Genomic DNA, 27,485 nt, shown 5'->3' with positions numbered 1-27,485 from the left:
TGCCTGTTTTGTTTGTATTGTGATTACAGTTGCAAGAAAATGATCATTTCTGCTGAAAGCTTTAGCTTGCATGTTCCTTCGGATGAACTGCCCCTTTCTTACCCTCTGTGCATGCCCACCTGTCCTGGCATTACCATTTAAACGCTCTGGTTCCAGTGCCAGACAGGTTTCATTAGTTCTGTCCCTTGTTGACAAACTGCCTTGAAGCGTTGTGTCTGGTAGTGCCAGTGATGCTCGTGCCACACCACTTTCTGCCACCCCCTTCTGCATGAAGATGATGCACATCTCGGAGCATGTCTCGGAGCATGTCTCGGAGCAAGCCATCAAGTGGTTTGCGTCTTTTCTCTCACAGCGGCAGCAACAGGTGAAGATGGGTGGGTTCAATTCCGACTCCCTTCCACAGAAAAGTGGAGTCCCACAGGGTTCAACTCTTCCCCTCTTTTGTTTAAGTTATTTCTGCGCCCCTTGCTGGATTTACTTAGGAAGCATGCGGTCAACTTCCACTCCTATGCAGATGACACCCAGGTGTTTATCAACATTGGGAATGTGGAAGAGGCGTTTCAGACGGTTGAATGGTGCTTGGTGGAAGTCACGGGATGGATGTTCTCTAACTGGCATTCTTTTGAATGCCAGTAAAACGGAAGTAGCAATGTTCCAGCCAAAGCATCTGCTCGATCAAAGTAGGCGCCCGGGTATAGCCTGTTTGCCCCCAAGATAAAAAATCTAGGATGCATCTGGCAGGGAAAACTGGGGTGTACAGTCCAGGTGAGCGCTAAGGTGCAGTCAGTGTTTGGCACCCTACTCTTCCTGCGACAGGCTCTTCCGTTTATTCCGGCTAAGGATCACCCAGTGGTTGTGAACTCCTGCCTGGATTATTACAATGGCCTGTTGGCAGGCATTCTGATCACTCAAATTCCGCGCCTGCAAAAAGCTCAAAACACAGCAGTGAGGCTAATTTTTAGAGTAAGAAAGTCCTCCCCAATCTAAAACTTTAGGCAATCCTTGCACTGGCTCACTGTTAAGGATCAACTTGATTCCAAAACTTTGTGCTTAGTTTTTAAATATGTAAACAATTTAGCCCCGTCTTATCTATCCCAAAAAAATCAATTTGTATCATCCAGCCCGACAGTTGCGATCAAGTGCAAACTATTATTGCAAATTCCGCCTTCGAAAGTGTGTGTGGAGAGAAGACGGCAGATTTGGAGTTTATGGGCCCAAATTATGGAATAGTCTCCCTTTGGAAATTTGGGACCTCAGATCCCTATATCATTTCCGCAGGGTGCTGAAAACCCATCTATTTAAGTATCTAGATAGGTGAGACACCTAAATGCGATTTGTACTCACGTGGTTCGGGTTGATCTCTGGTAATAAGTGGTTTTTCGTCACTTTTATTTCTAATCTGCCCCTAGACACGATTCAGTTTAAGTGCGTGTTACAAATGATTAAAAAAATCAAATGCACAATAAGACTGCATCTCTCGGGTGCACTGAACGGCTCCATATGGCTGCAAGGATCCAGTTCAAGTCCCTCTGCATAGTCCACAAGGCTTTCTGGGGCTGGGGCCCTTACAATCTTCAACGCTCTCTTGCCAAATACTCTCTTTCCAGAGCCCTCTGCTCGGCCTCCTCCAACTCTCTGCGGGTGAGCAGTTTCTCCAAACAGAGATTTGGGGGTAGATCCCTATCCTTTGCAGGTGCATCCCTCTGGAACAGCCTACCTACCTCTCTCTGTCTTGTGCCTGACCTCCTTAAGACCTACCTCTTCTCTTCCTCATTCCCTCTCCCCTGCTAACATCCTTTCTCTTTGCTTCTTTCCCTCCTTCGTTCTCTTCCCCAACCTGCACAGCTAGCTGACTGGTCGCCTGGTGCACCTTCTGAGCCCCACAGGTCCCAGGCTCCCTTGCCTCTGGGCCTCTGCACTCTGCTTGGCACTACTGCATTATGCTCCATGAGAGGAGCAACCACTCTGCACTTAACCCAGGCCCCTGCTGAACTGGGCGCACTTATCCACCTCCCTCTCCATCGCACTTCCTGTTCTGCGCACTTGCACAACCTTGACCTTGATTGTTCTAGGCCTTGCAAGTTTGTCTGTCCGGTCCTCCCTCTGTGTCCCCTCCCTAGCTTGGTCGTGCTTGATATTCTTATGTATAAGCGCATTGGATGACTAACTACGAAGCAGTCTGAAATATCGTCAGACCAGTACTGTCGTTTATTGACCCCCCTCCCTCTGCCCCCATTTTTCTCCTTTTTACTAAGCACTTACTGGTAGATATGCCTCTGGCCTAGTATGCTAGCTATTGTTAGATCATTCGAAATCTTCAAGGCCTAAGAATGACAACTGTATTCCCTTGTTGCTTTCCCGCCTTGAAGCGCTTCACTCTTGGGAGGATAGCTCGAGAGCAACACTCTCCTCTTGGAAGCAAGACGATGCAGAGCAACACAGGTTCGAACCCCAAGTTCACGCTTTACAAAAAAACAATTACAATTACGTAAGGCTCTTGCATTTCCCCCATGAGGGATACGGTAAATTTTAGAAAAACATTGTTTTTCCTTTTATTGACCTCACGGGCAGGTGGCAGGTTCTCACCCAGCTCCTAGACAGCTCTGCTCCATGCTGATGCAAGCACGTCTGCATACATTTCCCCTCTTCCTAGTGCGACATTTTTCTGAATAGTCACATAACATATACAAATGTTTTTTTATACTGGCATATATGGCAGGGACCACATGATAATGCATTGGGAAATGCATGTGCACTTTTGGTGACTTGCATCTATTGTACTTTTTTCATGATTTACCCTACGCTCTACAAAACAGATTGTTGGCCTTTTACCCACATTGTTGGCCTTTTACCAACATTTTCCCAGAAGGTGTGCTGTCTAATGCACCATTTTAACCCATTATTCAAAACATTTGCTCTGGGGAGGGGGAAGAATCCTATACTCAGTTGCAATCACATACTTGTGGCAAATATTTACACGCTCCAAAAAAATAACTCACCAGCCACCAATGGTGGCTGGTATATTTGTGGACCAGGCACCGTCCCTTCTCTCTATGTTAAATTAAAGATGTAAGCTTTGATTGAAAAACATATTTACTTCTTTGACTTGCAGTAGTGCATGCCCCTGCAGCGTTATAATGATCATGGATATTGCGCATATGTGATGGTCCGGACCGGCCCGGGGTGTGGCGTGCCCTACGCTTTGTTAAGGAGCTTGGGAGAAGCCCTCACAGCATTGCTTGCAGAGGAGCTCCCAAATTTTGTGCTTCACCATTGGGCACCACTGGGTCTGACAAAGGGGTAGTGTGCAGTGCGAGGCTTGAAGTCTGCCAGTGAGTCACTGGGTGAGAAGCAACTTGTGGTTGTTTTCAATTTTAAATAACTGTGTGGTGCTATGAATGTACGTGGGCAGCAATGATATTACATTAAATGGTGCCTGGCACCCAGTATTACGCTTGGATAATAAACTATGGGGGGTCTTGGGCATATTGAAAGAACCTTTCCAAGGTATTCTACTCCAGCAAAAATAACATTATCAGGTGCCTTTCCCTCTGTGCACGCAGACTAGTCTAATAGGTTTTTTCTATCGTAGTGGTAGCTGAATAATATATACATTTATAACCATGGATTTTTGTTGATAGTAAATCCTGGTCAATTATTTCATTTTCAGGCCTTGCTCGTGCAGCATATTTCTGCTGGTTAAACAACAGCTCACGCCTCCCCCGGTCAGCACTTTTTTGGCTTGTTTAACAAAGCAACGCCAGAGATAACATGTACTTCTGTGTCCATTGATCTATAGATGTTTCATACACTAGCTGTAGCCTGCGTTACAGATTTCAATCACCCTGTCAGAAATACTGCATTATGTATGTTTTACTTATAGACCGCAAGTCCAATCTGGAAAATGGCATTCCCCAAGTGTGTAATCGTGGACAAATCATGCCTCCCTCTGTGCCTCGGTTCTTATATCTGTCTGAAATGAGAACACCTGGAAACATGGTTGCTAGATGTATCCAAAAAATCTGAAGATCGTTTGTTATCACTTCCTGTGATGTCACTTGGGGGCGGGGGTCAAATTACATAACTTCCTGTGATGTCATCAGGGGTCAAGGGTCATGTGATGTCACTTCCGCTACCCCTGGCCTTTTGGTGAAATGACATCCCTGCAACCTAATCGGCCAATATGCAGGTGATTTGGAATTCAGACCAATACGTTGGGCATAGTTGTTAAACAGTGACAATATACTTGCTTTGAAACTGGGTCTCTGGAAGTGATGGAAGAGAGACTTGGAAGTCCCTCTTGTTTGTGTTATTTATTTTAGATTGCATGCAATGCAAATATTATTGCTTCCTGGCACTTACTTTGGCAGGTTACATTGTTAGCAAAAAAGACATTCACATCCAGGTTGCATTGGTGCATGGACGAGCTTGTACGGCACAGCATAAGAGCATGTGGTGATGGGGCAGAGGTTTGCAAGCATTATGCCTGGAATGCACAATGTGTGATTATTTGGAGCCTTGTGTGCATGGGTGACAGCCTACCCTTTGCCACCTTTGTGGTTGCTTGCCTGTATCAACCCTTGTGTGGTGGCCTGGGATGGTTTTGTGTTGGGCTGATCTTGAATGTCTTGGTAGTGGTGAGAGTGTTGGAATAGGCACATCTTGAGTTTGACTCTGAATTCCATTAGTGAGGGGATATATCTTTATTGAGAAAGTTGTTCCACGTCCGGGGTGGAATGGAAGCACGGTTTGATTGGGTGGTTTTGGGCGCCATTAAAGTTCACTAGGGTTGGACTGGGATACAAGATAGACCCTGGTACCAATAAAAAACAAGCATTGGCAATGTCAACAGTTTGGGCTTTTGTGTAGGCCTGGGAAAGGCAACTGCTAAGCATTGCTGTAGTGGTATTAACTGCCCATTGAGTGTAGCAGGTGCAAAATGGTGCAAGTACCTGAGCATCTAAAAGCAGTGCCTGGCAAATGCCTAATACGTATACACAACCCACCACCGTTGGGTTTGCCAATGCTCGTTTTTAACAGGACTTCAGTGAAGGACACTCATACTGCTTATAAATAGAGATGTTGAAGGAAGACCTCGTCAAGAAATGTGTATTACACCAGTGTATTACACCAGTAACGCATTTACAGCGCCGATTAAGTTTAACTTTCAGAAGGCTGCATTGAGAAAACACTGGCAGACACTTTGAGTGCAAATGTTGATGATAAAGCTTGATTAAAGTGAGCTCAAAGAGTTCTCATGAGGAGGTGTTTTGGGAGCGCTGGGGCAGGAACTGGTTGGTAATGGCCATGGGGATTAGCATGGCCGTGGGCAGTCAATGGGTGGGCAAATAGCCAAACACCTACAAGCTTTGTGTCCCTTCTCATATGCCATTTCTCTACCTGTATTCTAATGAAATAGTTTTAACTACAATAATTCAAACTAGAAATGATCAAGAATATCAAATTGCTTTTGATTGCATTTTTCCACAACCCCTTTGAGTATTACCTGGGGCAAAATGTTGATAATATGTATATTAAACTTAACCGTGGGATTGGTCAGAGGCTACAATAAATTTAGGATGAGCATAGATGCCCTTAGCACTTAAAGGGGTAACACCTGGTCCTTTTAGAATGGTCAAAACTTCCAGCTGCACAGTGTATTAACTCATCAAGCTGGCCCACATTGTCCCACAAAAAGGGCCCACACTGGCTAGATGGCTATTCGGACATTACCCCATTGCTCTATAGGCCAGTCTGAGCCTAATTAGGTGCCAGGCTCAAACCCTGAGATGTTGTGCCTAATCTTTTGAACAAATTCATTGGAGTGCCGTGACTGCAATTAGTTCAAACTGCTAAAGTCTCACGGCTAGTGGTGGGGCTAGAGCTCTCTGCTGAATGTCAAGAATGAGGGACACACCCAATTACTACTTTGCGACAGAGGCACAGAGATCTACAAGCCCAGCAGAATGGGTGGGAATGGGTGAGGCCTTCATGGTCTGAATGGGCTTCAGGTAGATACTTCAATTTCAGTGAAAGGCCAGATTAGGGCCTTAGCTGGAGTTATGGTAGGTGCGGATGATGACTAATGCAGCAGTAAGGGGTAGTGGTCAATCGGACTATTAAGAGAAGGTGCTGGCGAAAGGAGCACCAGTGCAACAGTGACAGCTAGTAGCCAGAGTATAGTCGTCTAAGGTCTGGGAGGAAACTGGAAGGTGCTCAGTAGTGACAGCTAGTGGTTACGCACATTGTTGCATTCGTTGAGATCCTAGAGGAAGGCACTGCTGCAGTGACACACAATGGGTAGTCTCGGTATGGCATTAGAATGTTCTAGAGCCAGGGTCTCCAACCTGTAGATTACAAGCTCCCCAGTCGCTCCTTTCACCATAACCCAAAATTAGCTCTGTGTTTATTTTGGTGTCTGAAGTCCCTGAGCCTATTCCCCTGTCCCTCCCTCTCCTCTTACTGCAAAGCAAACAGTCAAAAGCTGTGTGCATGGTGAGAGGTGTGGGGGACTGCATCTGTGCTAAAGGGCTCAGGCAGTGTCCCAACAAGAGGTTAACTAGCAATAACAAATGGGAAACGTGTGTTGTGGCCATTGTCAAGAGAGGTGCAAATATGTTTGATTAGAAAGGGAAGGGTGCATAAATCTGCATGCCGTGTGAAACAAAGCTGCTGCTGTGATCGTTTCGGTCTCACTCTGTTTCTTTAGACTTATTTCGGTAAGCATTAATTTGCATGCTGATAATTGTAGTCTTTCAATCAGAATAGGCAAAATAAAGCTACAGCTGTAATCTATTTTTGCGTAGCGTGTGTGTGTATAAAAAAGACAAGTCACATCTTATAAGAAAAAGCGGTAAATGTTTCTGTTTATAGTAAAACTGTGAATTCATTTCATTTTATTTAAAGATACTGTGACAGGGTCTGCTTCGTGGCCTTGTCAGAAAAGGGGAGAGAGCCTACCCCCGACCTTAACCTGGTGCATGAATGTGGGTTGGCCCCCACCTACACCTCCTAACCTGGAGCAACGGCGGCCTCCAGGCCAGGACAGAAGATGTCGGCGGAAGGGGCAGGGAGGGTGGCCGCTGCAGAGCAGCTCAGCAGAACACCGGCAAACGCGAGACAGCAGTGGCATCCCTTTCACGGTATACCGCCAATTTACACAACACTAGTCCGCAATGGAACACGGCTCCACCTGACCACTATTAGCTGGAGGCCGCACGGAGACGCTGGCACTAACCCACATATTTTTCATAAGAACGGTCCCATGGAGGCCTAAGCCACTATGCCACCAAGGATTATGATATTTTTGTTTAAAGGGCTTGTAGCCCTTAGGCAATCGCGCATCCTGGGACCCCAGCAGGGTCCGTGTTGGAAAGGGGCGGGGCTTAACAGCCTTTTTAAGCCCAGCCTTGGCCTTCCCTTGTCACACCCCCTGGAGCCAGGTAAGCTATAGGCTGAGGTAAGTGGCCAATCTTGGGAGGGGGTGGGGTATTTAAGGAAGTGTGTGTCAGTCTGCTAGTGTGGGTTAGTGGGTGAGGACAGGAGGAGGACGAAGACGTCCGAGAGACCAGTGAAGGTGAGAGCGTTTTGGAGTGCACAGCATATTGTTAACAAGGGGGTCTGTGCAGTGTTTGTGTGACGGAGGAGTGTGAGCAGTAGTGGTTGGGAGTAGAGGTAGTAAGGGATGGGAGTAGCAAGCAAAGGATATTAGTGATAGAGTGGGAGTTAGTCGGAGAAGGGTGAGCAGGGCATCATATCCCTGCGAGTCCCTGAGGGTCAGACAGGGGCTAGTACAGAAGGTGAGCAGGGCACCATACCCATAGGGGTTTGTAATAGTACAGAAGTTGAGCAGGGCACCATACCCATAGGGGTTTGTAATAGTACAAAAGGTGAGCATGGCACCATATCCCTGAGTAATCTGAAAGGTGGTAGAGAGAGGTAGTGGTAGTAACGCAGTATCGAGGTAGTAGCGTGAAGCACAACAGTTACTGAGAAAATAGAAATACCTATTGGTACAGAATTGAAGAACAGTTAGTATTAGAAGAATAGTAGGAGGTAAAGATGTAGTGTGAGAGGAAGGAGGGAAAAGGAATAATGGCAGTAGAAGGATAGTTGGGAGTAGAAGGGCTAATAAGAACAGGAGTGGAAAAGGATGTAAGATCAAAGGGTGGAGGTGGAAAGGCAGAGTGAGAGACTGAAAGGGACATTGGCATGGTGGGAGAAGATTTGTTTACGAGCTTAGATTAGTGAAGGGCCAGGAATGAGAGGTTGTGGCAGGAGTGTACGTGACGCTGGGTGAGAAGGCTCCATTCCCTATTTCCCAGCGACTAACCAACGATAGGAGAGGGAAAGTTAGAAGTTCCCTCGGGTGTCAGATAGCCAACGACTTACAGAGAACACCAATAGTCGTAGTGAGAAGAGAGACAGACTGATCAGTAGATGACTACCAGCTTGGTAGGGACGTCTGGGAGGTGAATTCCAGGAACAGGTTAGTCGAGAGAGGAGAGGGATGGCCCTAGCGCCAATCAGCCGCAGACTCCTAGACCCCAGAGAATTAAGGAAATCGAAGCGCCATTCTGACCATTTATTTTAATAAACACCCATGAACTTTCACTGATGTGTCAGCATGGTTGTTTGTGGCACCCCATTGCAATACTGAGTTCTCTGTTTTACGGTAGTATTTTCCCAATTGTATTCAAGGTTGAGATGGAATTTGCAGTGCTATAGAGAAGCCCACCTCTATGAATGTCCCAATACAGGAATTCAAGCACTAATGCAATTTTACATTTATGTAAATGTGGGGAAACTACTAGCTGCACTGCATTCTGGTGCTTGTCCACTCGCATTTATAAAGCTAAATGGGAATGTAAAATGACATGTGCTATCAATGCCAGGACTTAAAAAAAAAATATTAGAGAATTATGATTCAGCCTATGTTTTATGAAACAGGAGTACAAATTAAGTAACTAGGTGAGAAAAATGAGCAGTGGTATGTATGTATTTTGATATGTATAGGATTTATTTAGCTTACACCTAGTTACTAAGTAACAGAGCACTGTACAAAACAGGGTGGGGAATACAGGGACAGAAAATTAAGGTGAGCCATGGGATGAGAGAATAGAGTTGAGCCCTTTTGGCTAGATGTACAAATTGGGAGATGTTCAGAGATCTGCAGGGAACCTGTATGCATATTTGCAAATTTGGGGATTTTTAGTACTGGGTTGAAATGTTGCAATTTATGACCAGTGTTTTTCTAAAAATTGTGCAAAAGACCACACAATTTACAAGTAATTCTCTAACACATGGACAATTCCAATAGATGCCTGGTCACCAACAGTTCATGGGATATGCCGGCACTGCCACTATAAAACACATGTTGCTGTTTATGACAATGGGCCTCATTACGACCCTGGCGCTAAGTGTTTAACGGCGCCGTAAAAGTCTGCGGCGCCGTTAAACACTTAGCGCCTTACTACGAGGTCCCTTTGTGGGACCCGACCTTAATGGCTGGTCTACACCAGCCGTTAAAGTAGGGACCCGCAAAGGGACCTTGGTGCTATGTACGGTACCGCAATTTGCGGTACCGTACTTGGCGCCTTCCCCATTCCCATAGAGCCCTATGGGGCGAGAATGGGAATGCGGAAGGGCCATGGTCCAATGGGGAATTACCGCCCCGCCAACCTTGGAATGGGGTGGTAATTCCCCATTGAACCATGGCGGACCCGTTACAACACCGGCACCAACCATGGTTTTGCGCCGGTGTTGTAATGAGGGCCAATATGCCATAATTGCCAATTTAAACCATTTTTGTGATGCTGGAGCCCTCAATATGTCTGCGAGAGCTGTACATGCATTGGTCATGCACCAGAATGACCTGCGTGATTCCGGCAGGGAGAGGCAGCGATCATGTGAGCTGTTCTCTGTGATACTGCCTCCTTCATGAAGGGCAAATGGGTGGCAGGTGTCCACCCATTATGAATGTCGCCCCTTGCAACAAACCATACTCTCTTTGCTCAAAATGCTAATATAATGATTCACATATTGTCTAGTTGACTTGTTATATGATTTGTGCACGTTTCAAGTTATCAACATGAAACTGAATGTTATTTTAGCTCTTTGATTTGAACTTTTGTTTGCAAATTACTTTATTACATGGTTTCCACATGTTCATTTTTTCAATCTTGCTAATTATTTAGACATACAAACGTTTAGTCCACAATGCAGGCTTTGGTTTACTTTTCCTTGGCTGAATTCTGTGACCTGGCATGCAAGCAATTTGCACGATTTGGGGATATGCTAACCTGGCACTGGAATGTAATTATAGGCAAAGCAGAACGTGGTATATAATGGAAACCGTATAACGCAATGATTGAAATACTCCTCAGATTGTTTTTGCACATGCAGCCCCAAAAGAAAGGTATGAAATATCCTTATTGACATAATAGATTCAGAGGCAGCCGCACCATCCAATAAAAGGCAAATGATGTACCATTTCCGTCCAGCGCGGAAAACAGATTTCTTTCCCTTACAGCGTGTAAGGAAAGTGTGCCTCTTCTGTGCCCAAGTTACAATAGGAACAAAAGAGTGACGTTGAGAGGCATTTTGCAGTAATACACATACATTATGAAAATAATGTTCCCAGGAAGCTGTCTGCAAAATTAAAAAGTAGGCAGACTAAATGCTGCAATGCAAATGCTGTTTCAGAGGCATCCTTCAAAGGTGCTTCTTTTTGGATGAAAAACAAATGTACTTTTACAGATGGTGTAATTGGGAATGGTGCAATGACTGCTGTGGTTGAGTCTATTGTGAGAGATTTAAAAAAAATGTCCTGTGGCCTGCGATGTCAGGTATGCAGTGTAGATACCTTCCTTTCCGCAGTGTTTGCACCTATCAGCCAATGTGATTGCCTATCTCTGAGAATCTGCCTTTTCCAGACATACACGTCTGGTAGTCAGGCTGTTGCTGTTTCAAGCTACACACCATATTTATGGGCACTGTTGGCCGTGTCAGTCTTCACATTCCATGTCTCGATTGATACCTACCGTCTGATAGGCTTTACAATTTTTAAGAGAGGGGCCCTATTTAAAGAAAAACGAAATGATATTTTTGAAGTTATTAATATCATGGTAAATGCATATGTTATTTCTTTTTTATATAAAAAGCAAATAAACAGCCCAGAGAAATCTCGGCACACATTCGCATACTCTTGGACATCACCACCCCTGTAGCTCTTGCCAGTATCTCCCACCTACATTGGCTATTAACTACAAGTAGCCCTTGCCAATGTAACGGTTGGAGACCCCTGTTCTAGAGGGTGTAAACAGAAACCGCCATGGCAGTGGTCAGTCGAGTATGGCATTGACTGATGTATTGTGAGGTGTATACACTAGGCCAGCAGTGACCACTGGTGTTCAGCCAAAGAACAGTATTCGAGGGGTCTGAAAGGAGCAGGGCCTGGCACAGCAGTGAAACCCAGTGCCCACTGACCAGTGGCAAGGCTATGGCATTGACTGAGCCCCTGCAGGGAACAGTTTAAACTGGTGCAGCAATCACCTCCAGTGGCCTACCAGATATGGTATTGGGGGGGGGGGTGCACCATTAACAACTTTGGGGCCAACTGGGAGGGCTGCGATCTTCTGCTCCTAAATATGTATCACCAGGAGGCAGGTGGAATGGCCGTGGACGACCTGGCCGAGCCCTCTCTATGTCAGAGTGCCAACTAGGGTGTGTTTAGTGCCAAAGACGCTGGCAGATGTGGTTGTTGACGCCTGTTAATGGAGGGGGGTGGAACCGAGGCCCAAAATCTTTCCACCATGAGTCATGAAATAGCTAATAAAGCAGAAGAGTTCTCTGCGAGAAGCTGCTCATCCACAGTGTTTTGCTTCTTGCGTCCAAGGGAAACACTTCTCACCTGCACTTGCTTCTACCCTCCAGATGCGACAGTATCTCAGACCTGGACTTGCCTAGTGGACAGCGGCTGACTCTGCTCCGAGACCATGGCTGTGACGATGACGGTGACTCTGACGGGGGCATCACCCTGGGGCTTCCGCATCACCGGAGGAAGGGACTACCACACGCCCATCACAGTATCACAGGTAGGAACCCCCTACTGCTGGCTTCAATGTCCCACAATACCCCCCGGAATACCTCTGTGATCTGATCATTCAGAAGGGCACTCCAGCTGTCCACTGTCTTTTTCGCACACCCTCTTCTATGTGGGTTTACTGGATCATTTGTTGATCTCTCCTGCTCTTTAGCTTGGTTGGTTGGGTCCCAAATACATTTTCCCTCTGTGATGTCATCCATCTCTTTTGGGGTTGTTTAATGACCCCTGAACCCACCAACACTTTTTCATGTTTGTTCCTCTACTATTACTGCCCCTCCCCGTCTCCTTTGCTTCGTTTCTCCTCACTCATACTTTCCAACCTTTTGTCGCCAGGCTGGTGACATTTTGTTTTCTGCTGGTGCCACCCTGTTAAGTCTAAGGATATGGAGCCCGCTGTTAGTGCGACCTGCTACTGACACCCACCAGATGCAGCTGAGTTAAGAGCCATTCCTCAGATGTTCTCTCTCCTCCTTGGTTTCACCCTTCAGTGGTCTCTTCTCCCCAACATTAGCTTACTTTCTCCAGACTCAGCCACCTGAATTCCAGTGTCTTGTCCTTGGTTTTGTTTTCCCCCTTTTGTGTGGCTTGGTTTCACCCACTGTACTCCACCCAACCCCCCATCTCTTTAGTGTGATGTTGTCTCTAGTCCCTATGTCATGCTCGTTTTTCCTCGCATGGTCTCTCATATTTTTCATTTTGGTTTGTCCTCAGCTGGTCTCTGCCTCACCCCTTCCATGTCTATGGGTTGTTTTGCCCTCAAGTGCTGCCACCACAGCCCTTGCATTGTTTTTTCCTCAGTTGCTGTTTCTCCTGCTCCTGAATATTTGGTATCCAGTGATTATATGGAACCACAAAATAACTAATCCAATCACAACAAATCCCAAATAACGAATTCCAAAATAACGAATTTGGGAAAAAACTAAAAATGGGGTTGGGAGTGGGAATAGTGGTTTTCGGGTTGGAGAAAAGAATTGAGAACAAAAAAGGGGGGATTTTTGGGGGAGCCCCTCAAAAAACAACAAAAAGGAATTTGTTATTTTGGAATGAGTTATTTTGGTATTAGTTATTTTGGAATGAGTTATTTTGGAATGAGTTATTTTGGTATTAGTTATTTTGGAATGAGTTATTTTGGAATGAGTTGGAATGAGTTATTTTGGTATTAGTTATTTTGGAATGAGTTATTTTGGAATGAGTTATTTTGGTATTAGTTATTTTGGAATGAGTTATTTTGGAATGAGTTATTTTGGTATTAGTTGTAATTAGATCAGTTATTTTCTGATTCCACATAATCACATGTAACCAAATATTGGGATTGGTTTCAGGAAGTCTAACCCCATCTCTCTGGCTTGCTGCAGCCATCTTTTGACTTTTGGTTTCTTTTCATGATGTGCTCACTTCAAGGGCTTTGAAGAGCACTAGGGAGATCACCCAGCAAGAAATATGAGAGGAAAGGCTTTTTCATGAGACCTCGTTTCAGCTCATATTTTTGGCTTGGTGGTCTCGTATGCTAGAATACGAGCCCCCCTTTATCTAGTAGGATTCGATGAAGGGTCCTTTAGGGCCCCTGAAGCGAGCACTTCTCTGTATAGGTTGTTCATCAAATGGTGCCTCTCTCCCACCTATTCGGTTGTCATTTCTCCTGTCTTGCGCTTTACATGCTAGTCTGGGTCTTATGTATCCACGTCTCTCGGGATCGGCTTCTCCTCCCCTCCACTGAGCACTGTTTGTTTTGCTCTTGTTTTGAGCCTCAGAGTTTCCTGGGCGGCGGCCATGATGCCTCGGGCTCTTGGAGATGGTCGTGGTGCAATAAACGCTTTGGGCCGGGCGAGGCGAGGCCCTGTCAGGTGGCATCACAAGGCAGGCCGGGCACATTCCATTGGGGCGAGGGGGGTGGATTAGTGTACAGGAGCGGCTGTACCTGTCACCGTTTGAGAGGAATGCTGTGATTCAGAGAAGTGTTGGCAGGAATCTGCAGATACCTGTTGAGCGTGTAACTGTGTGTGTGCGTTATGTGACAGCTATTCAAAGAGGGAGAGGTACATGCAACATCCGACAAAGGCTGGTCAGTGAATGGCAGTAACCAGCAAAGAAGGACGAGGGACCGACTGCATTAAACAAAGGAGGGTTAGGCCCTGGCATCACGTAGCGCAGGAGGTTGACAAAGTCGGTGCCCAATACTGCGAGGGATCAATATCAAATGAAGGGTGAAACTGACAGCCCCAGCCATATTCATTCAGGTTAGTGACCACAAGCAACCACCCCCACGCACAAACGAGAGGGAGGGATTGGCCACTCTCCATGGAGGTAAAGGAGGGCACAACAGCGCCAATCAACGGATAGTCCAAGAGTGAAGGAGGGAGAGAGCACACCTACAAATTTCTAGAGGAGCAAGCTTCAGCACACATGGGTAAGGGGGTGATTGCCCGACCCTCATAAGGCTGATACTTTAATAGCAGTGCCCTAATGATAGGGTGACCAGATTTTAAAAATAAAAAACCGGGACCGGGCAATCGACATAAAAATGGGACTTGGTTTTCAATGGGACTACCTTGAATGCCCATCAGTAGTGGGGAATGAGGGGGCAGGGGAATGGGGCTTGGGGTCCAGTAACTTTAAAGATTTGGTTCTGACTGTAAGCATGCTGGAAGAAAGGCACCTTTTGCTATGATTTGTATTTTAGATCTTGCTAGTGAAATCCTTGCAGATGCAGTCTCTGTGGCACTGCTAACCAAAAGGTTGTGAGTTCAAGGCTGTCTCTGGACAGGGTAATGTTAAATATAGCTAAACTATTGGTTTATAGTTGTTCAATGAATTCACTTTTACAGTCAGACCCGTGATTCTGCCAATGGTCACCCTGCCTTTTCACAAAACTGTGGGGTGGCGGTGAGGGATGGGGGGGCAGGTGTTTACATTAAAAAAGGGGGACAGGGGCCCTAATTCTGGCACAGTCCCGGCAAAACCGGGACATCTGGTCACCCCAATGACCACATTGTGGGACCCTTAGCATTACACAGAGGGGAGCAGAAGATGAGTGGAATCTCAGACGCGAGTGTGGGACCATGAACCCTGTCAGCTGAGGCAAGGGCGGAGTAAGGGGGCACTGATAGCATCCAGGACGGGAGGAAAGAGCCGAGCAGCGTCCTAAGGATGGAGAGTGTGGGCTTATTAGCCCCTACCAAGGGGACAAGGAGGGGGCCCTGCTAACCCCTACAAAGTGGAGGCCGACCAGAATCGGCAGGGGAACAAGGGTCAGTTGAAGAAGCAGTACCCTCATGAAGAAGGTTTTGGGTTCAGTGGCACCACAGGGTGGAGGAAATGGCACAGCAGGTACCAGTGGGGGTGGGATTTGCAGCAACCCAGTAAGGATTGTGAGGTACCTGTATTACCCCAAAGAGGTTATTGCATGACTTTTGAGTCGCTGGAGGAGCAGCGTAAGGGAGCGGCTGAACTACAAGGAGGAGGGGATGGATTGGAATCACTCCAGGTAGGATGGGCAGGGGACTGTTTCCCCACCAAACGGGAAGAGGGAAGGACCCCACCAGCACAGCACATAAAAGCACAGGCAGAAAAGCACAAAGGACAGGCAGGCACCATTGCCCCCATGAAGGAAGGGGTGGATCTGGGACAAATGGCATGTCATACTGGGTTACAAAATAGAAATTCCTACAGCCAGGCAGCAAATGTTTACTTTTTTTGGTGTACCTGGAGCCTATATCTTTGTTTTTATTACAGAGTGACTCCTGTGTGGCTCCAACCCCTCTTCTTGCTTCTCCCCTGTGCTTCCTCCTATCTGCTCGTCTGAGCTCGCACACCCCATCTGTTCACCTCCACTATCTCCACACTTCCATCTGATCATTGGGCTCATGCCCCCTCCTGATTGTCTTCTCTCTTCCTCTCACAGACCCTTCACATACAGGCTGCTCCACTGCTTCTCTTCGGCCAATCCTGACTTACCATCTACATCTTCACTCAACTTCCTAATCTGCAGTCTAGTCAATCCTCTCACTTGCACCCTGCCCCTTCTAACCTTAAGTACCCTACTTGGCTGGCTCTTGAAATACCCCTTCTTGCCCGCCTCCGGCGTCCTAGTGACCTCACTGTAGGACTCTGGGATGCCCGGTCTCTGTAATAAAGCCTCCCTCCTCTCATATGGAACAGATGGAGTGGATGGAACAGATGGTGTGGATGGAAAAGATGGAACAGATGGAGTGGATGGAACGGATGGAGCAGCCTTACTGAAAACCACCATATCACACTACCACGCTTACTCTCTCCTATACACCACCATTCAAATAGAACACAGTGATGCTATGACACATTCGGCCTAGCTGTTCTCATACTAACACCCGCCACATAATCCTCATCATCCTAATTAAACACAGCTAACTGAGCACCTGCCGCTAGCCTAAGCGTCTCCTCAGGCCTATCACAGCCACAAATCAGTCTGGGTGTCAACCCCCAGAATGAACACATATTCCTGACCTCTCAACCACCACACCTACCGCTAAGAAGCGGGTATCATGCAAGTGCCACACCAGCTTCACACATATCCGGTGCACCCATGCACCTTATGACTCTCTCTCTCTCTCAACTGACTTGAACTACGGTTCATGAGGGCGTTCAACCTACCAGTGCTTTGAGATCATACCAATGATACATAAGGAGCTATATAAATGCAAAGTAACATAACATAACATATAACTTTGACACCCATCCACCCAGGCTCTCCATGACATCCATCAGTGTACTGTGTATTTCGCCTCACAACACTGCCACTCTGGCTGCACTCCAGACAAACTTCACTTCCTATGCACACTCCCCTCATTTAATTAAAATTTGGTATGATGATTAGTAAAGACATGCCATCGGCACCTACTCCATTCTCCATCTCCTCCTTTGAACACATCTGTGTTCAACTTCTTGCATCTGCCCCTCCTCCCCTTACTATCCTCCTCTACCTCCCATCTGGCTCCCGCATCCTCTTCTTTAGTGGCCTTCACTTACTACTATAAACACCCCTAATTGATGTCCATGCCACTATAATGGGTGACCACATTAGGACAATCTTTTCCAAAGCCCATCAACTGCAACTGACTCGAAACAGTGTTTGGTTAGCCAACAAACCTCCTCTCCCACACACGTCGCAACTTGCATGACCTCCTGCTCTAGGGTTGTCCAATTCCAGTCCTCGAGGGCCAGAAACCTGTCGGATTTTCAAGATAGCTCTCATTAATATCCATAAGATAAATTTGAATACAATGTTCCTAAATGTATACACTTTTTTTCTCATGAATATTAATGTGGGATATCCGGAAAACTGTCCAGATTCCAGCCCTCGAGGCCTGGAAACGCTGTCTAGTTATATCCTCTTTTCCTGACTCGTGCGCTTTCTTGATGCTTTCCCCTCTGATAATTCACTCATCCACTTCACCATCTCTGTCCCCTCTCCACCCTTGCTTTTCCCCCTTGCCATCATAAAAATGACATGTAGACTCGACTCTGTGCTCCCCTACCATGACCATTTAGCAACGTCCCTCTGTGCTGTCCCTTCCCTCTTTCTCACTCTATAGAAGTCGCCTTCCCTGAATTCAGAACAAGACTAACATCTCCTTTTAAAATACAATTATGCAGTCTGCCCCTCTCACCCCACCCTCAACCCTGATCACTCCAGCCAAGAAACAGCTGAGGAAAACCTTGTGTCCCCACTTGCACAATTGCGTAAAGTTTGCACACCTGCTTGCCTTATTACAGACAAAGACTCTTTGCTCTCACCAACACTCTAGACTCGGCCAAGCCCTCCTTCTGACAAAATTATTACTGCCCTGCAGGAATACAGGAATGTGCAGGAGCTAAAGTGCCTACTCGGGCCCACTCCACTACTAAACAAGCATTGGCAGTGCCAAAGATTTGGGCTTTAGGCATGGGAAAGGCACTTACCAGGCACTCACTGTCGAAGTGTTATTAATTGCCCATCGATGGTAGCAGGTGCAAAATGGTGCGAGTACCTGGGCATCTAATAGCAATGCTTTGCAAATGCCTGCTTTGGAAGTGCCTAACACTTACACACAAGCCATAAGTGTTGACTTTGCCACTGCTGGTTTTTAACCGGACTTCAGTGAAGGACACACACAGTGCTTAAACATAAAGTGGCTGAAGGTAGACCTGGTTAAGACATTTTTATTACACTAGTTGTGCGTTTACAACTCCAATTAAGTCATGAACTCTTAGAAGGCTGCTTTGAGAAAACAGACAGGCACTTCCAGTGCAAAGTTGGATGGTAACGCTTGATTAAAGCAAGCTTAAAGAGTTTCCATGAGGAAGTGTTTTGGGTGTGGAGGGGCAGGAACTGAGTGGGAATGGCTATAGGGATTAGCATGTCCATGGGCAGTCAACGGGTGGGAAAATCCACACCCACAAGCTTTGTGTCCCTCGTTATATGCCATGTCGCCCTATTTGTAATCTAATGCAATCGTTTCGACGTATAGGTGGTGCTAAAGCAGCACCTATAAGCTTGTTAGTAGCACCTAAGCAATGAAACCTAGGTGCAAGGGAACAACGCCAAACCACTGCCTTTCTTAGCTAATTAGTCTACCATCTGTCATCGGTTAGGCCTTAAGCCAAGGCTTCTTCTTTGTAGTTGGCCTTGCTGTTCGGACCTTTAAAGGGAGTGAAGGTACACTGCTATCTTCGTCTGGTGCTTTTATCAATAGGCCTTGTTTTCCAGTCCTGAATCACGTGTGAGGAGACCATGATTTAGTCCATTCTGTCCTTCTATTTAGTGCTATTCGATTCGTTTATATTGGGTGCTATTGCCCCCATCGGCCTCTGGAGACTTGGTTGCACCGTCCTGCATGTGCTTTCTGTATCTTTGATTGTGCAATACTTGGCACTCACAATTATTAAGTATGTCTTGCGTACATGGCTTATCCTCTTCGACTCCTTCCGTGCCTTTTAGTTTCTCTTGCTGTGGTATCCTTGATTCTGAGCTGAGCAAATACCCTTTGTTCTTGCACAAATTTGTATTCGGTGCCTGTACAGCACTGCCGCCTTGGTTTTCCTTTTTTGAGGCTTCTCGCCTACAATGCTCATATTCATTTTCTCAATATGGTACTCGCGTTATATTTCCTACTTTAGTAAACTTCTACGTTGTCTTATCTACCTTGCGTTTCTGCGTATATATACATCTACTACATCTCTCGTCACTTATCTTCTAAGTGTATATGTTTTTCTTCATATTCGCATATATGTTTACTTCGTTACTTCAGTCACATCTTCATTCTTTAGATATCCATACATCGAGTTCAGTGTGTCTTCATACCTTCTCTTTTTCATGACGTCACTTCGCATCTGTCCGACTTTACTTGTAGTTCTTCTTCAAGGCAGACAGGACCACCGCAAATACCTTTACTCGCATCAAGTCGGGCTTCTTGTCTCTTTTCTGCAGTTGAGCCACTGTCAAAACAGTTGAGGCGTGATGTTCCAGTGGCGAGGCAACTTTGAACTGGTTTCTCTGTGGATCGAGTCAGTGATCGAGAAGGGTCGAGTAGATGGCGCCCAACAGGTCGAGTCAGTGGTTGAGTTAGGTTGAGACTGCGTGTCTCGCTGCTCCCCTCCTCCTCTTGTGACCACCACTCGTCATTCCCCTCTTCTGTTGCGCGCGCACTCACCCTGCTCACCTTCCTGCTTCCCTCTCTAGTGGAAGACTCCTCCCCAGGCTTCAATGCAACCAAATCAGTGGAGCTATTCATGACCAACCTGAAGCTCCATCTGCTCGCCAATGATCTCTCCCCACCCGAGTTACCATACCTGCCATAACCAACTATGTGTACATATGAACATTTGGTGGCAAAAAGACCATGAAGGAAATAGAGGAACCAATAGCTCCCCATTGAGGAGAAGGGAGATGCAGATGGCCCACATAGGAGGGTTGGGTTGACAGCACCAAGCCCTTTAATGCACTCTTCATCCTATAATTGTTCACGCTCCATTGACAAATATACCTTTTCTGAAACAAAGCGCACAATCCCTGTGATATTTATAGATCCTTCTTTGATGCTCCCATTAGGGTTCTATGCCATTCCATCGGTACAACCTTGTTACATAGACGGTTATTTTTTTTTAATAATTTTTTCTGAACTTTTTTAATGGGCATATTAATCAAGTAGCGCAGGCTTGGGGCAGGGGCCAAATTATTTTAAGAAATTATGATTTTTTGCCTTACATTTTGACAAAAAAAACCTTGAAAAAAAGAAGTCGATGTAATAACATGAACCCACATCATCACCAGGGTTTTTTCATTGAATTTTTGCCGCCAGTTTTTGGCCGAAACAAATCATCGACGTATATTTATTTATATGTGTGTGTGTGTATATGTATATGTGTGTGTATGTAGATTTATATATATTTGGGGGTTCCCCCAATGCCCCTTCCCAGCTTCTTACTACCTATTCCCCACCCCTGTACCCGTTATATCCCTTTAACCAACCGCCCCATATTTTTCAATTTGTTGCCAAAAATCGGCAGCAAATAACTGCTAAAAAACCTGGCGATGAATGAACGGTGTACCCCCATTAGTGCTTCGAGTTCAAAGACAAAGCAATTTCATTCTTGGAGGCATGTCGGGTGGAGGGAACAAGACAATTGCAACTATTTCATTTGAAGAAAATAATTTACTCTCCAGCAATATTCCATACCTAAATATTAGAACAAACCTATAACCAATATTAATTACTACCTGTTAATAGGGTGAAATGTTTATTGATCTTCTACGAAGTTCCTCTGTCGATTGCTACCAGATTTCGGAAATTGAATCTCCCTTTAAAAAATATTTTAAACAACCTATCTTTTCTTCCGTAAAAATCCTTGACTTTGAAGAGTGGTTAAACCCCTTTTTAATGCCTCTACATGTGTCTCAACATCCTTAGAAATGCAGTATGTCAAATTATTACTATCATTCTATGTTTTCAGTTTACAACCTAAATTATCACAACTAAAAAAACCACGTGTCATTTTTCAAACAAATCCTCTTCTTACACTGATATATTCATAATCCCAAACAAATGCACCCAACCATTTCTTAAAATCGTCTTTCTTTACTCTCTCTAGTAAGAGTATCTCATCTCCATTTTACCGCATTTCGGAGTGCGAAAGGCATCCTTCATGTTGGCCTTGCCTCATTAATCCCTATTAATACCCCAACATACAATGTTTTTTTTTAAATGTGTGATACATGACAACCTCAAATACAGATCAGAAATGCAGCCTTTTGCTGTGACTGTGGATTAAGGACTACCTTATGACACACTGATCAGAAGTCTATCATGGGATGTACTTTGTATTACCAAACATATTGTTCGTTTTTCCAATGTGTGGTCATTGGTGGAGGGAGGCGTGAAGGGGGGGTGGTGGGGTTTAGATTATCAATCAAGTCTTGTTGTTTAATGCCAGACGTCAACACACATATGCGGTTCTCCATTGAGTTTCCATGCCAACATGGAGAATGTGGTCAATTCTGTGATTCCTGTTCCTCGATTTAGTTCTCCCCACTCTACCTTTCTGGCATAGTCTTCAATTGATGTAATGAAGTCCAACATCCCATCCTGTCGCTAGACCTGGAGGGCTATTGTCGCCCAGAAAAGGCAACCTGTTAGAGTGACTCAACCATTGCTGTGGCCTTCCTGGAGCAACAGAGACCCTGTTTGTCTCTGAGGCCATTCCCTACTGTTACACTGCCTCCCACTCTAAAAGGAGTGTCCAGCCTCTGCTGTGCTGCAGACAGCCCTTCATAGACACGTGTCACAGATCTAAGATTTGTTCCTGGCCAGAGGTGGCCTGTGAGCCTTTTATAATTTCACTTTTTCACAGAACTGCAGAAACCGGGCAAATATAGCTTTCATGCCCCAGCTGAGGGGCGGACAAAGGGTTTAACAGCCCGCCAGCCCAGCTTTGGTAGGCCCGAGCTGTGGGTCGTTAAAGCACACGTCCGCCCCCCAGCTGGGGCCTGAAAGCTATCCGCAGCCCAGGATTTAGCATGGTGGCGATAGAATTTTTATTCTTCATCCGATGGGATATCAGCTTTGCGCGAGCTGAACTATCGTTGGAGAAAAAGGGTTTTTTTTTTAACGTTGCCACTGCCATTAACAAGGTCCCTTTTTTCGGATGACAGTGGCCATGGAAAACATGTTCCAAAATGGCCACCGTCATCCGAAAAGGGACATAGTCCCTTTTCTATTTCAATAGTGGCTGCCATATTTTGTCTGTTTTTTTGTTTTCCTTCGGGTGCGGTCGTTGAAGGCACAATCGTGCCCAGTGAAGGCAGTTTGTTATTGGTCAATCTGTGTTTCCCGGGTGCGACGGATGAATAACACACATGGCCACTAATTGTATGGGCTCCAACGAAGGGAGTGAATTGTCCCAATAAAAAACGGGATACAACCAAAGGCTTAAAAGGAAGTCTATTTAAATCCCACTGGTCAGAAGGGACTAGGTGTGTGTAGCAGGAGATTGGAGATCAGTGTGCTGGGCAGCATACACTGGCAGAAGGTGAATAATGCCAAGGAGAAGCAGCAAAGGAGCATTGCACATTAAGACCACCACTGGGCCAGAGTGACGACTTGAGGGAAGAATGGAGCTGGTGGAGGTAAGGATCGAGGCTGTGCAGAGGCACTGCAAAAAAAGGGGAGCCTGGTCAGGGCTCCCAGGCATGCCGGAGCAAAGTGGTTCTGATTCCCTTACCTAACGTGGGAGACAATCTGATTCTCTCTAAGGAGGGCACCATATACTTTATTAGAACCTGGGCACTATCAGCAAAAAGAGGGCCGGCCCGATCCTTCTGTTGTGGGTTACAAATAGAGGGCAGACCTCTACATCCATGTGCAGAGGACTTCTGGCAAACAAACAGCTGGGCGCTCTGTCCATGCGACTGTGAACCAAGAAGTGTCTCGGAGCTATATCCACAACATCCTGTGGTGACCAGTATCCCCACCGTGGGGAGAGCCTGGGCCCTTTACTATTTGGCCCAACCTGACCGCATTAATTTAGGCTAATTCCAACGAGGAAGACCCAGTGGTGTTAGGAGCACCTAATGGGAGTCGGAATGTGTGCATGAGTGTGCACATGGAGCAGCTAATGGGAGTCGGAATGTGTGCATGAGTGTGCACATGGAGCACCTAATGGGAGTCGGAATGAGTGCATGAGTGTGCACATGGAGCACCTAAAGGGAGTCGGAATGTTTGCACATGGAGCAGCTAATGGGAGTAGGAATGTGTGCATGAGTGTGCACATGGAGCACCTAATGGGAGTAGGAATGTGTGCATGAGTGTGCACATGGAGCACCTAATGGGAGTAGGAATGTGTGCATGAGTGTGCACATGGAGCACCTAATGGGAGTAGGAATGTGTGCATGAGTTTGCACATGGAGCAGCTAATGGGAGTCGGAATGTGTGCATGAGTGTGCACATGGAGCAGCTAATGGGAGTCGGAATGTTGCATGAGTTTGCACATGGAGCAGCTAATGGGAGTCGGAATGTTGCATGAGTTTGCACATGGAGCAGCTAATGGGAGTCGGAATGTTGCATGAGTTTGCACATGGAGCAGCTAATGGGAGTAGGAATGTGTGCATGAGTGTGCACATGGAGCACCTAATGGGAGTCGGAATGTTTGCACATGGAGCACCTAATGGGAGTTGGAATGTGTGCATGAGTGTGCACATGGAGCAGCTAATGGGAGTTGGAATGTGTGCATGAGTGTGCACATGGAGCAGCTAATGGGAGTAGGAATGTGTGCATGCGTGTGCACATGGAGCAGCTAATGGGAGTCGGAATGTTGCATGAGTTTGCACACTCGAATGCCTTCTGTCAGCCGCTCAACGCACAGAAGGGTCTTCTGCAATCTTCATCTGACTGCCCTATTTGCATTTCCATCCCTCAAACAGGGATAGAAATGCATTCAAAGGACATGGGGTGTTTCTAGAATCCTGCATGCAGTATTTTAGGAATACATCCTGTGTGGCCTGAATGAACTGCTCATGTGGCAGTAGTTTCATAATCAGCGCAGGCACCCAACGTTACTTGATGAACTAAAGGCAATGAGCACATGCAGTACTTCTGATGGGAATATTGCCTGCCTCTGCTGGCACCCTTTTTGGTTTTGGCTAAATAGCTCAAACTATTGCTTTAGAGTAGAGCTAGGGAGAAATGGCATTTGAGGAGGGATGCAAAGCTTGTAGGTGTTGTTTGGTTACTTTTCCACCCCTTAACTGCCCATGGCTGTGCTGATCCTCATGGACGTTCCCAGCCACGTCCTGCTCCTCTCCATGCCCAAAACACATCCTGCTTGGATCTCTTTGAGCTCGCATTAATCAAGCCTTAGCATCATACTTTGTGCTGGAATGCCTGCCAATGTTTTTCCAAAGCAGTCTTCGGGGGTTAATGATTTAATTGGAGCTGTAAACGCACTACTGGGGAAATAAAAACAATGGCTTAACCAGGTCTGCCTTCAGCCACTCGATTTTACAATATTCACTATATGTGTCATTCGCTGAAGTCCTGTAAAAAACGAGCATTGGCAGAGCCAACAGTTTTGCAGTAGGCATTTGTCAGGCACTGTATTGTTTGCCCAGGTTCGTGCACCATTGTGCAGCTGCTCCTGTCGATGGTCAGTTAATATCATATCGGCAGTGCCCGGCAAATACCTTTCCCACGCCTACACAAAAGTCCAAACTGTTCGCATTGCCAATGCTCGTTTCTTTCAGTAGTGTTCAAGTAGAGCTGTAACGGCGATTGAATGTGCAGCTGACCTCTGCACACCTCCTTGTGTACACTTCTGCAAAGAGGCTGTCGGCAGAGGGCCCCTTTGCATGTGCCCCATTCCTGATGTATGGCTGGGTGGTCCAGGGTGACGGCTGCTATGTACCAAAGTCAAAGAGCCTCTGTGCCGTTCAGAGTGTTGACTTTAAGATCCTCGAGCTCCAGCGCTTCACTTAGCTTGTTTGCAGACAGCTGCGAGTTTGCAAATATGTCGCACCTTTCGCTGGGCCGGGAAGGGGGACGCTTCCCAGCGTGCGGGTGTGATGGAGCCTGGCTTTTTTCTAACCTTTCAAGCCTGGCGCTCCAGTGGGAGTGGGGATCGGGTAGTTCATGTCCAACACACTCTCCATATCTGTCGCGTGGACTGTGCGGATTCAGTTGTCTTTGGCACATGGGGGTGGGGGAAGACTACCAGGAATAGAATGGAGTGTAGCGCCTTGTGATGCAACTGTGTGATCCTGGGCGGCCACTGTATATTCTGTATTCTTCCACTCCAGGTGTTGGGTGTTGGGCATAGGCAAGACTTCATGACTTCATCTTTAGTGACCGTGTTAAGCCCTTGTGTTTTTGCTGCCCCGTGTGTCCTACAGTGCTGCAATTTCCTCACCACATGGGTGACTGAGAAGGCACAAATGCAGCACTATGTCCACAACCTAGTCCACAAACGGCACCCTTCCCCTTTCTTCCCCATCTCCTTTCACCCCCCTTCCATATTGTCTTTCCCATCTCCTCTTTTTCTTTTCTTTCCTAATGTTTTGTAGTTTCTTTTCCCCCTCTCGCTATTTTTAGTTGCCACTACCTTTTTCCTTTATATTTTCGATTTTCCTTATCTCTCTCAATCTACTGTGGGACTGACTCTACAGCGGGTCAGTTATGTCTGGGGAGGATAGCGCAAGAGCAACGTGCTCGCCGTGGAAGCGACATGGAGCAACACAGGTTCGATCCCTGGGGCCGCGCTTAGAAACCTCTGGGTATTAAGCGCGTTATAAATAACCTATCATATCATATCATGTATTCACTTCTAACTGGAGGTAAGCGTTGATGGAACAATAACAAAACACCTCAACGTTTATTGGAGGGTGAGCTGTAAAATACATTCTGCTTGTTTTCTTTACGCTGCTGCCGCTTTTAACTCTATGGTCTGTTTACCTGTTAACGGCCCGTCCTTCTTTGCGTTGTCTTCACGTAAAGTGACCCAAATTGCAAACCAGTGCCTGGACCCGGGTCGGACTGGGGCATGAATTGTGTCGGGCACCAATGAAAAAGTGGACCCACAGTTGCAAAAGGCAATTCATTCCTTTTGTGACAGTCTGTTTGAATAGTACCCAGTGGTTGAGTTTTTTGATAAAATGTGATGCAAATTGTGTAATTTAAAGAAAATGTATTGAGCAACAATGGTCAAAACTACCAGCCGCATATTTATTTGTTATTGTTTTCATTTGTAAAGTGCGCAAAACCCCGAGGCTATCGAGGCGCTGTTGCAGGTACCAGTTACAGTTGGCAACAGATGGGTTACAGGCAAATTGACATTGCATACATACACACCATCGTGGGAGGTTATGCAGGGTTATAAGTGGGCAGATCAAGCAGAGCTCAGTATTCATAGGGGCCTCAATCTTCATCAGATGTAGGGCAGGCCCGAGGTGGGAATTAACCAGGTTGTAAGGGCCTTGCGGAATAACAGTAAAGTTTTTCTGCTCTCAGCTCATGAGGAAGGGCATTCCAGTGTTTAGCTGCAATGGATGGAAAGCTGGCGCCTGCCTCTGGGCTGGAGTAGTCTGTGGGAGTACGGCATTCTGGTAGGTCTGCATGGGAGGGTCTTGGAGATTTTTTGGGTCAGGTAGGATGGGACAGATTTGGAGATGAATTTGTGGGTGATTGATAGGGTCTTGAATATAATCCTCTCTTGGATTGGGAGCCAATGAGCAGCCCTGCGGGTGGCGGGCATGTGTTCTGTTTTAGGATGCTTAATGCTGCTTGAAGGGCATTATTTTTGATTGTCTGTAGTTTCTGCAAGTTGTGTGCTGACGTGCCATCAAAGTGAACGTTGCAGTAGTCTAGCCTAGCACCTACCACTACTCTTGCAACCGTTGGGCTGCTGTTAGTAGAGAGGAAGGGTCTGGCAGCATTCATTAATTTAGTAGTGCAGGCTGCTGATGAGGAGATCGTGTTCACTTGGCGTGTCAGTGAGCGTGAAGCATCAAAGTATACCCCCTAGTGTTTTTACTGTAGGGGAGACCGAAATCTGAGTGCTATCGATGTTGAAGGCCGAGTAGCTGGGATCAAGTGTTTTTAGTACTGTTGAGGGCCCGAGTAGGATCTTGGTCTTCTCGTTATTCAGACAGGGTCCATGGGTTGCCATCCAGGCTTGGATTGCTGCGTATGCAGCGCTTAAAGTGTCAGAGTAATTGCGGTAGTTTCCAGATAGGGGAAGAACAATGTGGGTGACATCAGCATAGGTGTGTAGGCTATGCCGTGGGAGTCGAGTAGGTCAAAGATCAGTTTGATAAATATATTATATAAGGTGGGAGAAACACATGAGCCTGGTGGGACTCCACACTTGATTGGGGCTG

The 27,485-nt window shown here is 46.3% G+C and overlaps 1 protein-coding gene across 2 annotated transcripts in view; it reads left to right on the top strand.

The window, feature by feature from the left end:
• Nucleotides 1-27,485, top strand: part of PDLIM2 (PDZ and LIM domain 2) — a 439,577-nt gene that overhangs the window by 67,112 nt on the left and 344,980 nt on the right. The window contains exons 2-3 of one of the 2 annotated variants that reach the window (XM_069617704.1): nucleotides 6,907-7,142; nucleotides 11,935-12,095. In XM_069617704.1, the coding sequence (XP_069473805.1) occupies nucleotides 11,997-12,095 (99 nt within the window). In that variant the 5' untranslated portion in view covers nucleotides 6,907-7,142; nucleotides 11,935-11,996. The remainder of the gene's footprint in view (nucleotides 1-6,906; nucleotides 7,143-11,934; nucleotides 12,096-27,485) is intronic. The other variant, XM_069617703.1, reaches the window with a different exon arrangement.

Source organism: Ambystoma mexicanum, chromosome 10 (genome assembly GCF_040938575.1).
Source record: "Ambystoma mexicanum isolate Mex_15411 chromosome 10, UKY_AmexF1_1, whole genome shotgun sequence".
In the NCBI taxonomy this organism is placed as follows: domain Eukaryota; kingdom Metazoa; phylum Chordata; class Amphibia; order Caudata; family Ambystomatidae; genus Ambystoma; species Ambystoma mexicanum.
This window is presented reverse-complemented; position numbering and strand designations above follow the sequence as displayed.